This window comes from Tachyglossus aculeatus, chromosome 18, assembly GCF_015852505.1.
Source record: "Tachyglossus aculeatus isolate mTacAcu1 chromosome 18, mTacAcu1.pri, whole genome shotgun sequence".
NCBI lineage: Eukaryota > Metazoa > Chordata > Mammalia > Monotremata > Tachyglossidae > Tachyglossus > Tachyglossus aculeatus.
Window position 1 is genome coordinate 34,099,597 of NC_052083.1, and position 13,126 is coordinate 34,112,722.

At 44.7% G+C, this 13,126-nt stretch overlaps 1 protein-coding gene across 1 annotated transcript; it reads left to right on the forward strand.

Moving 5' to 3' along the window:
- Positions 1 to 1,997: 1,997 nt before the first annotated feature.
- On the forward strand, positions 1,998 to 12,852 carry HMGN1 (high mobility group nucleosome binding domain 1). The gene is made up of 6 exons (XM_038760353.1): positions 1,998 to 2,123; positions 6,386 to 6,418; positions 7,082 to 7,111; positions 7,200 to 7,253; positions 10,460 to 10,591; positions 11,944 to 12,852. Exons 1-6 carry the CDS (start codon positions 2,109 to 2,111, stop codon positions 11,989 to 11,991), a joined length of 312 nt encoding a protein of 103 aa, XP_038616281.1. The 5' UTR covers positions 1,998 to 2,108; the 3' UTR covers positions 11,992 to 12,852.
- Positions 12,853 to 13,126: the final 274 nt, after the last annotated feature.

The window sequence follows — 13,126 nt, forward strand, 5'->3', positions numbered from 1 at the left end:
CGCCGACCCCTCCGCCGTGACGCATGCGCACTGGCCCCTCCGCCGGGGCCTCCCGGCCGGCCTGCGCCTGCGCCCTGACACGCCTCGAGGACGAAACACCGGCGCGCCACCCCGGGCCTGGGCTTTCGCGCATGCGTACAAGGGACCCCGTTTTTCAACGCCTCGAGGACCCCCAGGCCGTTGATGATGATAATAATAATAATAATTGTTAAGCAGTAATAATAATAATAGTAATAATAATTGTTAAGCGCTTACTATGTGCAAAGCACTGTTCTAAGCGCTGGGGAGGGCACAAGGTGATCAGGTAGCCCCACAGGGGGCCTCCAGTCTTCATCCCCATTTTACAGATGAGGGAACTGAGGCACAGAGAAGTGAGGTGACTTTTTGTTTTGATGGCACTTATTAAGCGCTTATTAAGTGCAATGCACTGTTGTAAACGCTGGGGAGGGCACAAGGTGATCAGGTTGCCCCACGGGGGGCTCCCAGTCTTCATCCCCATTTTACAGATGAGGGAACTGAGGCACAGAGAAGTGAGGTGCCTTTTTGTTTTGATGGCACTTATTAAGTGCTTATTAAGTGCAATGCACTGTTGTAAACGCTGGGGAGGGCACAAGGTGATCAGGTTGCCCCACGGGGGGCTCCCAGTCTTCATCCCCATTTTACAGATGAGGGAACTGAGGCACAAAGAAGTGAGGTGACTTTTTTTGATGGTATTTATTAAGCGCTTACTACGTGCAAAGCACGGTTCTAAACGCTGGGGAGGGCACGAAGTGATCAGGTTGCCCCACGGGGGGCTCCCAGTCTTCATCCCCATTTTACAGATGAGGGAACTGAGGCACAGAGAAGTGAAGTGACTTTTCTGATGGCAATTATTAAGCGCTTACTAAGTGCAAAGCACTGTTCTAAGCGCTGGGGAGGGCCCGAGGTGATCAGGTTGCCCCGCGGGGGGGCTCCCACTCTTCATCCCCCTTTTACAGATGAGGGAACGGAGGCACAGAGAAGCGAGGTGACTTTTTTTTTTGATGGCGTTTATTAAGCGCTTACTATGTGCAAAACACCGTTCTAAACGCTGGGGAGGGCCCAAGGTGATCAGGTTGCCCCGCGGGGGGGCTCCCAGTCTTCATCCCCATTTTACAGATGAGGGAACTGAGGCACAGAGAAGTGAGGTGACTTTTTTTTTGATGGCGTTTATTAACCGCTTACTATGTGCAAAGCACTGTTCTAAGCGCTGGGGAGGGCCCAAGGTGATCACGTTGCCCCGCGGGGGGCTCTCAGTCTTCATCCCCATTTTACAGATGAGGGAACGGAGGCACAGAGAAGTGAGGTGAATTTTTTTTTTGATGGCATTTATTAGAGCAGTGCTTGGCACATAGTAAGCGCTTAGCCAATATCAACATTGTTATTATTATTATTATTAGAATAGTGGTTGGCACTGTAGAGAAAGGAGGGCCTGGAATGCCCCCAATCCCTCTGCCCATCCGCCAAGCTCACTCTCTTCCTCCCTTCAAGGCCCTGCTGAGAGCTCACCTCCTCCAGGAGGCCTTCCCAGACTGAGCCCCTTCCTTCCTCTCCCCCTCGTCCCTCTCTCCATCCCCCCATCTTACCTCCTTCCCTTCCCCACAGCACCTGTATATATATATGTCTGTACATATTTATTACTCTATTTATTTTATTTGTACATATCTATTCTATTTATTTTATTTTGTTAGTATGTTTGGTTTTGTTCTCTGTCTCCCCCTTTTCGACTGTGAGCCCACCGTTGGGTAGGGACTGTCTCTCTATGTTGCCAATTTGTACTTCCCAAGCGCTTAGGCCAGTGCTCTGCACACAGTAAGCGCTCAATAAATACGATTGATGATGCGGAGGAGGAGGGCGGAGGGGGAGCGGGCGGGGGCGGGCCTAGCCAATGGGCGGAGTCCGGGCCGTTGGGGAGGGAGGGAGGGAGAGAAGGGGGCGGGACCCGGACCCCAATCCGGTTCCAGCCGGTTGTGCCTTGGCCCCCGCCGCCGGTCCTGTCCGGTTCGGTCCGGTCCGAGCAGCCCAGGCGGCGGGAGGGGACGGGACGGGACGGGAGGGGAGCGGGCCCGGCGGCTCCAAGGGGACACAAGATGGCGAAGAGGAAGGTGAGCGGCCCGGCCGTGTCCGTCTTTCCCCCCCCCGGCGGGACCCACATTGCCTCAGGACGGGAAAGATGCCCCCCCCAGCCCCGATTGAGGTTGTGCGGCCCCCGAGCCGCTGAGGGGACGGGGACGGGGCCTGAGCTGGGGGCCTCGCCTCAGCCGTTGGCGCCCGTTCCCTTTTCTCCCTCCCCCCCCCCCCCTAATGGCGCCTTCTGGAACGTTCTTCCCGAACGTTGGGCCAGCGCCGAGTTGGGAATTCGAACGGAGCGGCGGGAAGCCCTCTGACGTCACGCGGCAGGAAGGCCGCCCGCTTTGGTCCGGCAAGCGCGCGCGCTCGCGCGGGGTGTGTGTGTGTGTGTGTGGTTGACCCCTGACCCCTGCGGGGTGTGTGTGGGGGGGGGGGATGGTTGACCCCTCCGGGGTGTGTGTGTGTGTGTGTGTGTGTGGGGGTGGTTGACCCCTGACCCCCCCCCCACTATAGGGACCCCTTAGACTGTGAGCCCGCTGTTGGGTAGGGACCGTCTCTGTATGCTAAAAGCGCTTAGTCCAGTGCTGTGCACACAGTATCTGTATATATGTTTGTACATATTTATTACTCTGTTTATTTATTTTACTTGTACCTATCTATCCTGTTTATTTTATTTTGCTAGTCTGTTTGGTTTTGTTCTCTGTCTCCCCCTTTTAGACCGTGAGCCCACTGTTGGGTAGGGACTGTCTCTATACGTTGCCAGTTTGTACTTCTCAAGCGCTTAGTCCAGTGCTCTGCACATAGTAAGCGCTCAGTAAATACGATTGATGATGATGATGATGAATAAGTACGATGGATTGATCGACCGATGGTTGACCCCTGACCCCCCCACCACTCTAGGGACCCTCTAGACTGTGAGCCCACTGTTGGGTAGGGACCGTCTCTGGATGCTAAAAGCGCTTAGTCCAGTGCTCTGCACACAGTAAGCGCTCAATAAGTACGATGGATTGATCGATCGATGGTTGACCCCTGACCCCCCCCCCGCCCCCCACTATAGGGACCCCCTAGGCTGTGAGCCCGCTGTTGGGTAGGGACCGTCTCTGTATGTGAAAAGCGCTTAGTCCAGTGCTCTGCACACAGTAAGCGCTCAATAAATATGATTGATCGATCGATGGTTGACCTCTGACCCACCCCCACTGTAGGGACCCCCTAGACTGTGAACCCGCTGTTGGGTAGGGACCGTCTCTGTATGTGAAAAGCGCTTAGTCCAGTGCTCTGCACACAGTAAGCGCTCAATGAATATGATTGATCGATCGATGGTTGACCCCTGACCCCCCCCCCACTATAGGAACCCTCTAGACTGTGAGCCCGCTGTTGGGTAGGGACCGTCTCTGGATGTTAAAAGCGCTTAGTCCAGTGCTGTGCACACAGTAAGCGCCCAATAAATAGGATGGATTGATCGATCGATGGTTGACCCCTGACCCCCCCACTATAGGGACCCCCTAGACTGTGAGCCCGCTGTTGGGTAGGGACCGGCTCTGTATGTGAAAAGCCCTTAATCCAGTGCTCTGCACACAATAAGCGCTCAATAAATACGATGGATTGATTGATTGATCGATCGATTCCGGGCCCTGGAGCCCCAGTAGGGACTGTCTCGTTATGTTGCCAACTTGTACTTCACAAGCGCTTAGTACAGTGCTCTACACACAGTAAGCGCTCAATAAATACAATTAATTGATTGATTGACCCCCATTCAGTCCCCCCTCTTGACCCCCGTCCCTCGGGTGGCCGGGCCTTGGGGCTCCAGGGCCCGGATCGATCTATCAATCAATCAATCGTATTTATTGAGCTCTTACTGTGTGCAGAGCACTGGACTGAGCAATTGGGAAGGACCAGTTCATTCATTCATTCAATTCATTCAATCGTATTGAGTGCTTACTGTGTGCGGAGCACTGGACTAAGCGCTTGGGAAGGACAAGTTCAATCATTCAATTTATTCAATCGTATTTATTGAGCGCTTACTGTGTGCAGAGCACTGGACCAAGCACTTGGGAAGGACAAGTTCATTCATTCAATCGTATTTATTGAGCGCTTACTGTGTGCAGAGCACTGGACTAAGCGCTTGGGAAGGACAAGTTGGCAACAAAAAACAGACGGTCCCTACCCAACAGCGGGGTCACAGTCTAGAAGGGGGAGACAGACAACAAAACAAAACATATTAACAAAATAAATAGAGTAGTAAATATGTACAAGTAAAATAAATAGAGTAATAAATCATTCATTCATTGCCGTATTTACTGAGCGCTTAATGTGTGCAGAGCACTGTACTAAGCGCTTGGGAAGGACAAGTTGGCAACAGATAGAGACTGGGGGGCTTCAGGGAGCGTCTTCTAATAATAATAATGATAATGGCATTTATTAAGTGCTTACTATGTGCAAAGCACTGTTCTAAGCACTGGGGAGGTTACAGGGTGATCAGGTTGTCCCACGGGGGCTCAAAATCTTCATCCCCATTTTACAGATGAGGTTACTGAGGCCCAGAGAAGTTGTGACTTGCCCAGAGTCACACAGCTGACAATTGGCGGAATCTGCATTTGAACCCATGACCTCTGACTCCAAAGCCCGTGCTCTCCACTGAGCCACGCTGTTTCGCTATTCATTCATTCAGTCGTATTTATTGAGCACTTACTGTGTGCAGAGCACTGTACTAAGCGCTGGGGAAGTACACATTGGCAACATATAGAGACAGTCCCTACCCAACAGCGGGCTCACAGTCTAGAAGGGGGAGACAGACAACAAAACAAAACATATTAACAAAATAAAATAAATAGAATAAATATGTACAAATAAAATAAATAAATAGACTAATAAATACATACATATGTACAGGTGCTGTGGGGAGGGGAAGGAGGTAAGGCGGGGGGATCCGCCACTTCCCTGGGCCTCAGTTACCTCATCTGGAAAAGGGGTATGAAGACTGAGCCCCACGTGGGACAACCTGATCCCCTTGTCCAGTGCTTAGAACAGTGCTTTGCACATAGTGCTTAATAAATGCCATCATTGCTATTATTATTATTGTAATAATAATAATGGCATTTATTAAGCACTTACTATGTGCAGAGAGCTGTGCTAAGCGCTGAGGAGGGTACAAGGTGATCAGGTTGTCCACGGGGGGCTCACAGTCTTAATCCCCATTTTACAGATGAGTTAACTGAGGCACAGAGAAGTTAAGTGACTTGCCCAAAGTCACACAGCTCACAAGTGGCAGAGCTGGGATTTGAACCCATGACCTCTGACTCCAAAGCCCGGGCTCTTTCCACTGAGCCACGCTGCGTATCTGCCTCAGTTACCTCATCTGGAAAAGGGGGATGAAGACTGAGCCCCACGTGGGACAACCTGATCCCCTTGTCCAGCGCTTTGAACAGTGCTTTGCACCTAGTAAGCGCTTAATAAATGCCATCATTACTATTATTATTATTGCATCTGCATCAGTAACCTCATCTGTAAAATGGGGATGAAGCTTGTGAACCCCACGTAGGACAACCCGATTACCTTTTATCTACTCCAGCGCTTAGAACAGTGCTTGGCACATAGTAAGCGCTTAGCAAATGCCATCATCAATATTATTATTATCTCACTCAGCGCTTAGAACAGTGCTTGGCACATAGTAAGCGCGTAGCAAATGCCATCATTATTATGATTATCTCACCCGGCGCTTAGAACAGTGCTTTGCACATAGTAAGCGCTTAGCAAATGCCATCATTATTATGATTATCTCACCCAGCGCTTAGAACAGTGCTTGGCACATAGCGCTTAACAAATACCAACATTATTATTATTAAAAAGGGGATTAAGACCGTGAGCCCCACAGAGGACAACCTGATTACTTTGTATCTACCGCAGCGCTTAGAACAGTGCTTGGCACATAGTAAGCGCTTAACGAACACCAGCACTATTATTATTAAAGCAGCGTGGCTCAGTGGAAAGAGCCCGGGCTTGGGAGGCAGAGGTCGTGGGTTCTAATCATGGCTCCGCCTGTTGTCGGCTGTGTGACTTTGGGCAAGTCACTTCTCCGGGCCTCAGTTCCCTCATCTGGAAAAGGGGGATTAAGATTGTGAGCCCCACGTGGGACAACCTAATCACCTTGTATCCCCCCCGCGCTTAGAACAGTGCTTTGTACATAGTAAGCGCTTAACAAATACCATCATGATGATCGGGGGTGGAGGTGGGGGGTCTTTGCATGGTGCCCAGAACTCGGCCATAACTTTCCTTCTCCACTCTCCTTTCTTCCGAATAGGCCAACTCTGCCGAAGGGGAAGTCAAGGAGGAGGTAAGGATGCTTTCCCGGGGACTCTCTTTATTTATTTTACTTGTACATATCTATTCTACTTATTTTATTTTGTTAGTATGTTTGGTTTTGTTCTCTGTCTCCCCCTTTTAGACTGTGAGCCCACTGTTGGGTAGGGACTGTCTCTATATGTTGCCAACTTGTACTTCCCAAGCGCTTAGTACGGTGCTCTGCACACAGCGCTCAATAAATACGATTGATTGATTGACTCATCTCGTTTGCCCACCACGGTTTCCAATTACCACCAAATTGTACTTTCCAAGCGCTTAGTACAGTGCTCCGCATACAGTAAGCACTCAGTAAATACGATTAAAGGAATTAATGGATCATCATTAGAGAAGCAGCGTGGTTCAGTGGAAAGAGCCCGGGCTTGGGAGTCAGAGGTCATGGGTTCTAATCCCGACTCCCCACTTATCTGCTGTGTGACTTTGGGCAAGTCACTTCACTTCTCTGTGCCTCAGTTACCTCATCTGGAAAATGGGGATTAAGACTGTGAGCCCTACGTGGGACAACCTAATCACCTTGCACCCCCCCCAGCGCTTAGAACAATGTTTTGCACATAGTAAGCGCTTGACAAATGCCATCATCATCGTCGCCCTTAAACCGCAATTGTGACCTTTCTGACTTCTCCTTTCTGTTTTTAAGCCCAAGAGGAGGTCGGCCAGGCTGTCGGCTGTAAGTAAAGCCGGGTTATTTATTTTATTTTTGTGCTTGGAGTTGGCAGCTAGCAAAACACATTCCTAAAAATACCGTTATTTTTCAGAAACCCGTGCCTGCAAAACCCGAACCTAAGCCTAAAAAGGCAGCGGCAACAAAGGTAAGTTTCTCTTTCATAACTTTAGAAAAATAAACTGGAAATAATAAGCATCGGGTAAATTGCTCTGTTTCATAAAGAATATTAACTTGAGAAAACGTCAACCGCTTCGAGTGCGGAAGAGCGTAGATCCAAGTCGGACTTGGAAATGTTCGGGTATTTTAAAGTAGACTGAGAATATAGGAAACTTAGTACATAGTAAATGCTATTGAATGAGTAACAGCTTTGCTCTGGCAACCAGATGACTTTTGCAAGACTTCTAAGTGTCTTTTCATTGAAGTGGCAGAACACCGTTCAATCATTTCTTATTGCAACTTCATTTGTAGTCAGACAAAAGAAGTTGTGTACGTATTTTATGTATGTAAAACTGGTAGTGTCAAGAATTAATGAAAAGCATTTTAGACTAAGGGTATAAGTGTAGGTAATTTAAATTCTAAAGCAAATCACCATCATATTAGTATGCTCCAAACTGCAGCTCCGATTTAGCATAAACTCTTCTTTTCAAGTATGTGTATATACATTCGGGCTCCTCTTTTTAGCTGGGAGAATCAGTGCTGCAGAACTCATCCATTAACTTCATATTTTGGCTATGGAGATTGACTAGCCCCCTGAGAAACTCCACAAGGTCACCAGGGGAATTCCCTGTTGTGCAAGGGGACTTTTCTTTTCCATGCAAAACCTTAAGGAATTCTTGGTTTTGAAAGTAACATCTCTTGAGTATTTAGAAGTCTGTCTGCTGACAGTACTTCCTAATTTTCAGAAGAAACCAGATTAATTTTACGACAGTGATAAGTTCTTGGAAGATCAAATGCATTGCGCCGGCATCTGCTGTAAACTGTTGAATAAAGTCATTGGTTAGATGTCTGTTTTGAGTCACAGTTGTACCTATGATATAAAGTTGTATCTGTATCAGGGGATTTAGTAATCAGTGTAAAGTCTGAACCTCGTTAAAATAGGAAGTTATTGTTCCTCCACTGTCTTGAAATCAAATAAGTGCTGGGCACATATGTTGGATGAATGATGCAGCTTTGTTTTTAAATGCTTTTCTGGCGACGTGCAAAGAAACTGGTTAACCGTACGAGTTACCACTGATGTCCCAATCCCATCCACCAAACTGTTGATTCGTCTTGAAATAAAAGCAGTTTTTTTTAACCAAAGGTTTTTATTTCTTCTGTTATCTTTCTCTTTCTAATTTAAATTGGGTGCAGACAGTGCTTTCTATGAAAGTCTTAAATAGAATTGCTTTGTGTCAAAAACACTTGGCATGACTTTAATAAAATAAAAGCTCAAGAAAAGTGAGTGTAATATGCCAGCAAAGCTAGGGCTTCTGAGAAGTATATTGTTTACACTCTGTTACAACAAACAACCTGACTGAACTCTTTTACCCTTTCAACTCCCTCCTTGGTTTTAGTATGGCTAACTTCACTTGTTTTTATGGTGGTTCAGAGAACACTATCTTGTTCAGGGTTTTGACATCGACAGTAGTTCATTCTCATTGATTTTTATGGGCCTCTTGTTACTACTTTCCACCCCTAAATTCCAATTGGCAAATCATGGGATGTTTTCAGATCTTGTTCCCGTCTGCATTTTTTTTTTTGTTCCTTTTTCCCCACCCTTGTGCCACTCTGAGAACCTAACCTTTGGGTAGAGGCACCTCAGGGCTAGTACCCAGTGGGATTGTGACATCAGAAATAAAGCAGCCAGTCAGCATTTCCCTTTGCATCCAGAAGTGTGAGTGGGTAAGTGGCCATTTGAACAGCATATTCAGAACAACAATGGGTTGGTGACTTGATTTTTCTTCCGCAGCCATTGATTGGAAAAGCAGGTCCTACTTGAGTCTTACAGTTTTACCTAAAAATATACCAAAATCTGTGATGGGGCTAAAAGATTGGCATGGTATTCGGACTGGGAAATAAGCATTGACAAGTTTGCACTTCTGATAGGGGTCAAAAAAATAAATATCCTACTTGCTTTTAAAGGAAAGGTACAACTTCACTCATATTGCATGATCTCTTCTCTCCTCCCGCCCCGATCTCCCCCCCACCCCACATTGTAATTGGCATTACTTCATTCAGTTTGTCAGTTTATTGGTGCCCACACCCCTTACCCAGGCTTATTTTAAGGAATTTCTATTTTCAGAGTATCTGTGGAAAGGTTTTGTTAGAAACATAAAACTTCACACTGCAGAGAACTTAGTTTACATGTCCCAAGGCAGTATAGATTTCCATAACCATAAATGAATCTTTTGTCAAAAGGGTTTGAATAAACTGGTAGTCACTGACATTGTTTTGAAGATGCTCTGGTGCAGGGTGGGGGGAAAAAAGTCAAAATTGGGTTTCTTTTAATTGTTTCAATATTCCTGATTGTTTCAATATTCCTAATAGAGGAGCGGGGCTTCTGTTCAACTTAAAATTTAGTTATGACCTCTTAAGAGTTTCTTCATCTTTTTTGCAGTACCAGGTGGTGAAACGTTTTTTGTTTTGTTTTTGAAGCAATTGCTTAGTGGTTGGGTCCATCCTAATGACCTCATTAAACCATGAGATAATCCTCAACTGTAGAACACAGACAATTTTTGAAAATGGCTCATGGCTGAATATGAGTGCAGAATTGCTTTAAAAGTCTTAGAAAAACTAATGCTATTCACTCATATTTAAAAACTAATGTTTGGCCCATGGTAAGCATTTTAATTATTAAATCACAGCAGTTCATAAAGCTGTAGGTATGTAGATAGGAAGTGGGAGATAATTGTAACATGGAAGTATTAGCTGAAGATGAAGATTTTCTTCTTGAAATAACATCAGATTGTGAGATAGTGTGGTGCATTTCACCAACCCACTTCCCATCTTGGAGATTATCAGTTTTGTGACATGGAATTTCTATACCTATGTATAATTTAGAAAACAAAGTTGGGTAAAAGGAAAATAGTGTAGAGCTTGGTAACAAAAATCCGAAATTTCTATACATAGTCTCCTGATTTGGGTTTCAGTCAAATAGATCAACATATTCAATGCTCTCCATTCACAAAAATAACTTTAATCAGCATATCTGGTTTTCTTGATCATGTGGAAGTTTTTCGTTGTTTACTATGTGATACAGATGGCGGTAGAAAATCTGTTTTTTTAAATAACCAGGAAGAATATAACATCTAGCAACTTCCAGAAACTACATGAAAAATGAACTTTATTCCATTTGCCTTATTTTTATTGTAGGATAAATCTGAGGACAAAAAGGTTCAAACTAAAGGGAAAAGGGGAGCAAAAGGAAAACAAGCTGAGGTGGCAAACCTAGAAGAAACTAAAGAAGATTTGCCTGCAGAGAATGGAGAAACAAAGAGTGAAGAGGTCAGAGAGAAGACAGTTGTTGTTTTTTAGAAAAAAATCAGATATACAGTAACTTTACCCAGTAGTCTTGTAAAGATATAGTGGTGGCAGCTCCATGAGGTAAATCAGTAACTGCGGGTTTTGGGTCATAGCATTTATTAAGTGCTTTCTGTATGCTAAGTGCTGGGGGTAGATAAGAGATTTCTTTCTGATTTACACAGGGTTCAGTCTTGAGGGAAAGTGAGTAGGTATCTTGGCCCCATTTTACAGATGAGGTTGTAACTTGCCCAAGGTCACACAGCAGATCAGTGGTAGAACTGGGTCCAGGGACCCCGGGTTGCTTGACTTCGAGAACTATGCTTTCAGCAAATACAAATACATTTACCTGTAGAAGAAAGTTTTCCTAGAATTTTAGTAGTATGGGTTTTTTTTATTTATTAAAAATTTGCTTAACGTATTTTGGATATTGTTATAGATGGACGTATTGAAAGTACTTGACTACCCAGTGGTTTGGCCCTCTTGGGATTCAAATCATTGTTTCAGTAAAATGGTTGTGTTTTTTACTTTTCATCTATTTTAAATTACCATCACGTCTTTGATCACTGGTTGGTCAACTACATCTTTAATCTTTTAAAGCCAGTGTTTTCTATTCATTCTATTGATCTTTGGTGGCCACATTGTAATCGGTCTAATCGGCAAGTGGCGGAGCTGGGATTTGAACTCAGGACCTCTGACTCCTAGATCTGTGCTCTTTCCACCAGACCACTATGCACCCCCCCCCACCCCCCGTTTTTTGTTTTTTTCTTTGTTATCCTCTATTTGGCTCATCAAAGTTGTTCCGGCTTTTGGTTGAAATTTCAGTAACATTTTCCCTCGCGTGGTCCTTGGCATTTTCAAGTATGGTAGAGAAAATTGCATGTCAATCCTTTACCGATATATTTTTCTACCTGCTCTCTGGCTGAATAGCAGAGCTAATAATCTTATTTCTCTTTCAGAGTCTGTTCAAGTAATTGGCACCTCCCGTTTTCCGTACGGATTAGGGGATTCAGGCACCGAAATCTGGGTTTTGGCAGACACCCAGAAAGATGAAAAACATTTTTTGAAATATATTCTTGGTCACAGACACAATTTAACCACCTTTGTTGCTAGGTGCTAGTAGTAGTAATAGTATTTACCAAGCACTTTGAGCAGTATGCTTACTGTGTGTATCGAGTGCTGGGAAAGAGTCCCGCGGGAGGGAATTGGCCACAGTCCCTGGGCCTGAATGAGGGGGTTTACAATCCAAAACCTGTTGCTGATAGTCCCACCCGGTGTGTGTGGTAGCATCAGCAAAAACAGAGCCATATTGATCATTCTGTTTCATGTTCTTTTAGGCCCCAACTTCTGATACAGCCGGAGAGAAAGAAGCCAAGTCTGAATAACACCTTGAACCAAGTCTTTTATCAGTGGTCGCTGTACCTCCTTTCTTGTACAATTCAGAGGAATATTTTTATCAACTATTTTGTAAATGCAAGTTTTTTAGTAGCTCTAGAAACACATTTTTAAGACGGAGGGAATCCCACCTCATCCCATTTTTTTTACATATTTAGATAGTGTAAATGCTTTTTTTAAGAGGTGAATTCATACACTGGTTGTTTATTTTCCTTACAACCAGAAATTAATGGAATGTTAGATTAGGGGAGGCTCTGCTGTCTTGTGTGTCGTAGACTTAACATTCCATAGATGATGAGGGGCAGTTTTCTATCCTAAAAGAGGCAAATAACCAGTCACAATTTGGAGTTCTGACCATGGGTTTAAGGTGTCTTAACATTTTAATAACTTACCTTCTGTACCCACTTTGTCTTGAACAGAATTGTCTCCTTAATAAAACTGCGCCCTGGTGTTGGATCTCCCTCTGAGAATTGTGTGCTGTCTGTGACATTGTTAACATTGGTAGAGGTAGTTGTTATTTTCCAATACTTCTGTAAACGTCCTGTGAAAGATTGGAAAACTTACTGGGTGTGTAGTGAGTGTGACACTAAATACTGAGTTTATGGGACTTTCTGCCTAGAAGACCTAACAGTTTGTCCGTATTTGCAATATGGTACTCTACGTCCTCTCTTTAAGGACAACTCGCCTCCAAACTTTAAGCTGGAAAGTCACTGGAAAACGATTTAGAAAAAGATTACAGCTACATAGTCTTTAGGTTTAAAATCAGTAGCATTAAAAATGTACAATATGTTCATAGTGTCTATGTATTAATCACCAAACAAGAACCAATAAAATCTTGGTTATAAAAGGTCTTTGGTTTTGTAGCCCATGGATTAGTTCGATTATTTAAAACAATTAACATGGACATCTGCTTTCATGTTTTGTTTTTTTTAAAAAACTTCTAAGCACTTTTAGAAAATGTTAGACTAGGTTAACTAGGTTAAACTGGTCATAGGTGTGTGAGTGTTGAAGATGTGCACTATTACAATTAGGAGGGTCCTCTAGGATGGAGAAAAAAGAGGAAGCTGTGTTCATTTCAGTAAATCAGTGAAGCCTGGAAAGAATGATGTGGGGATAACACTGTAA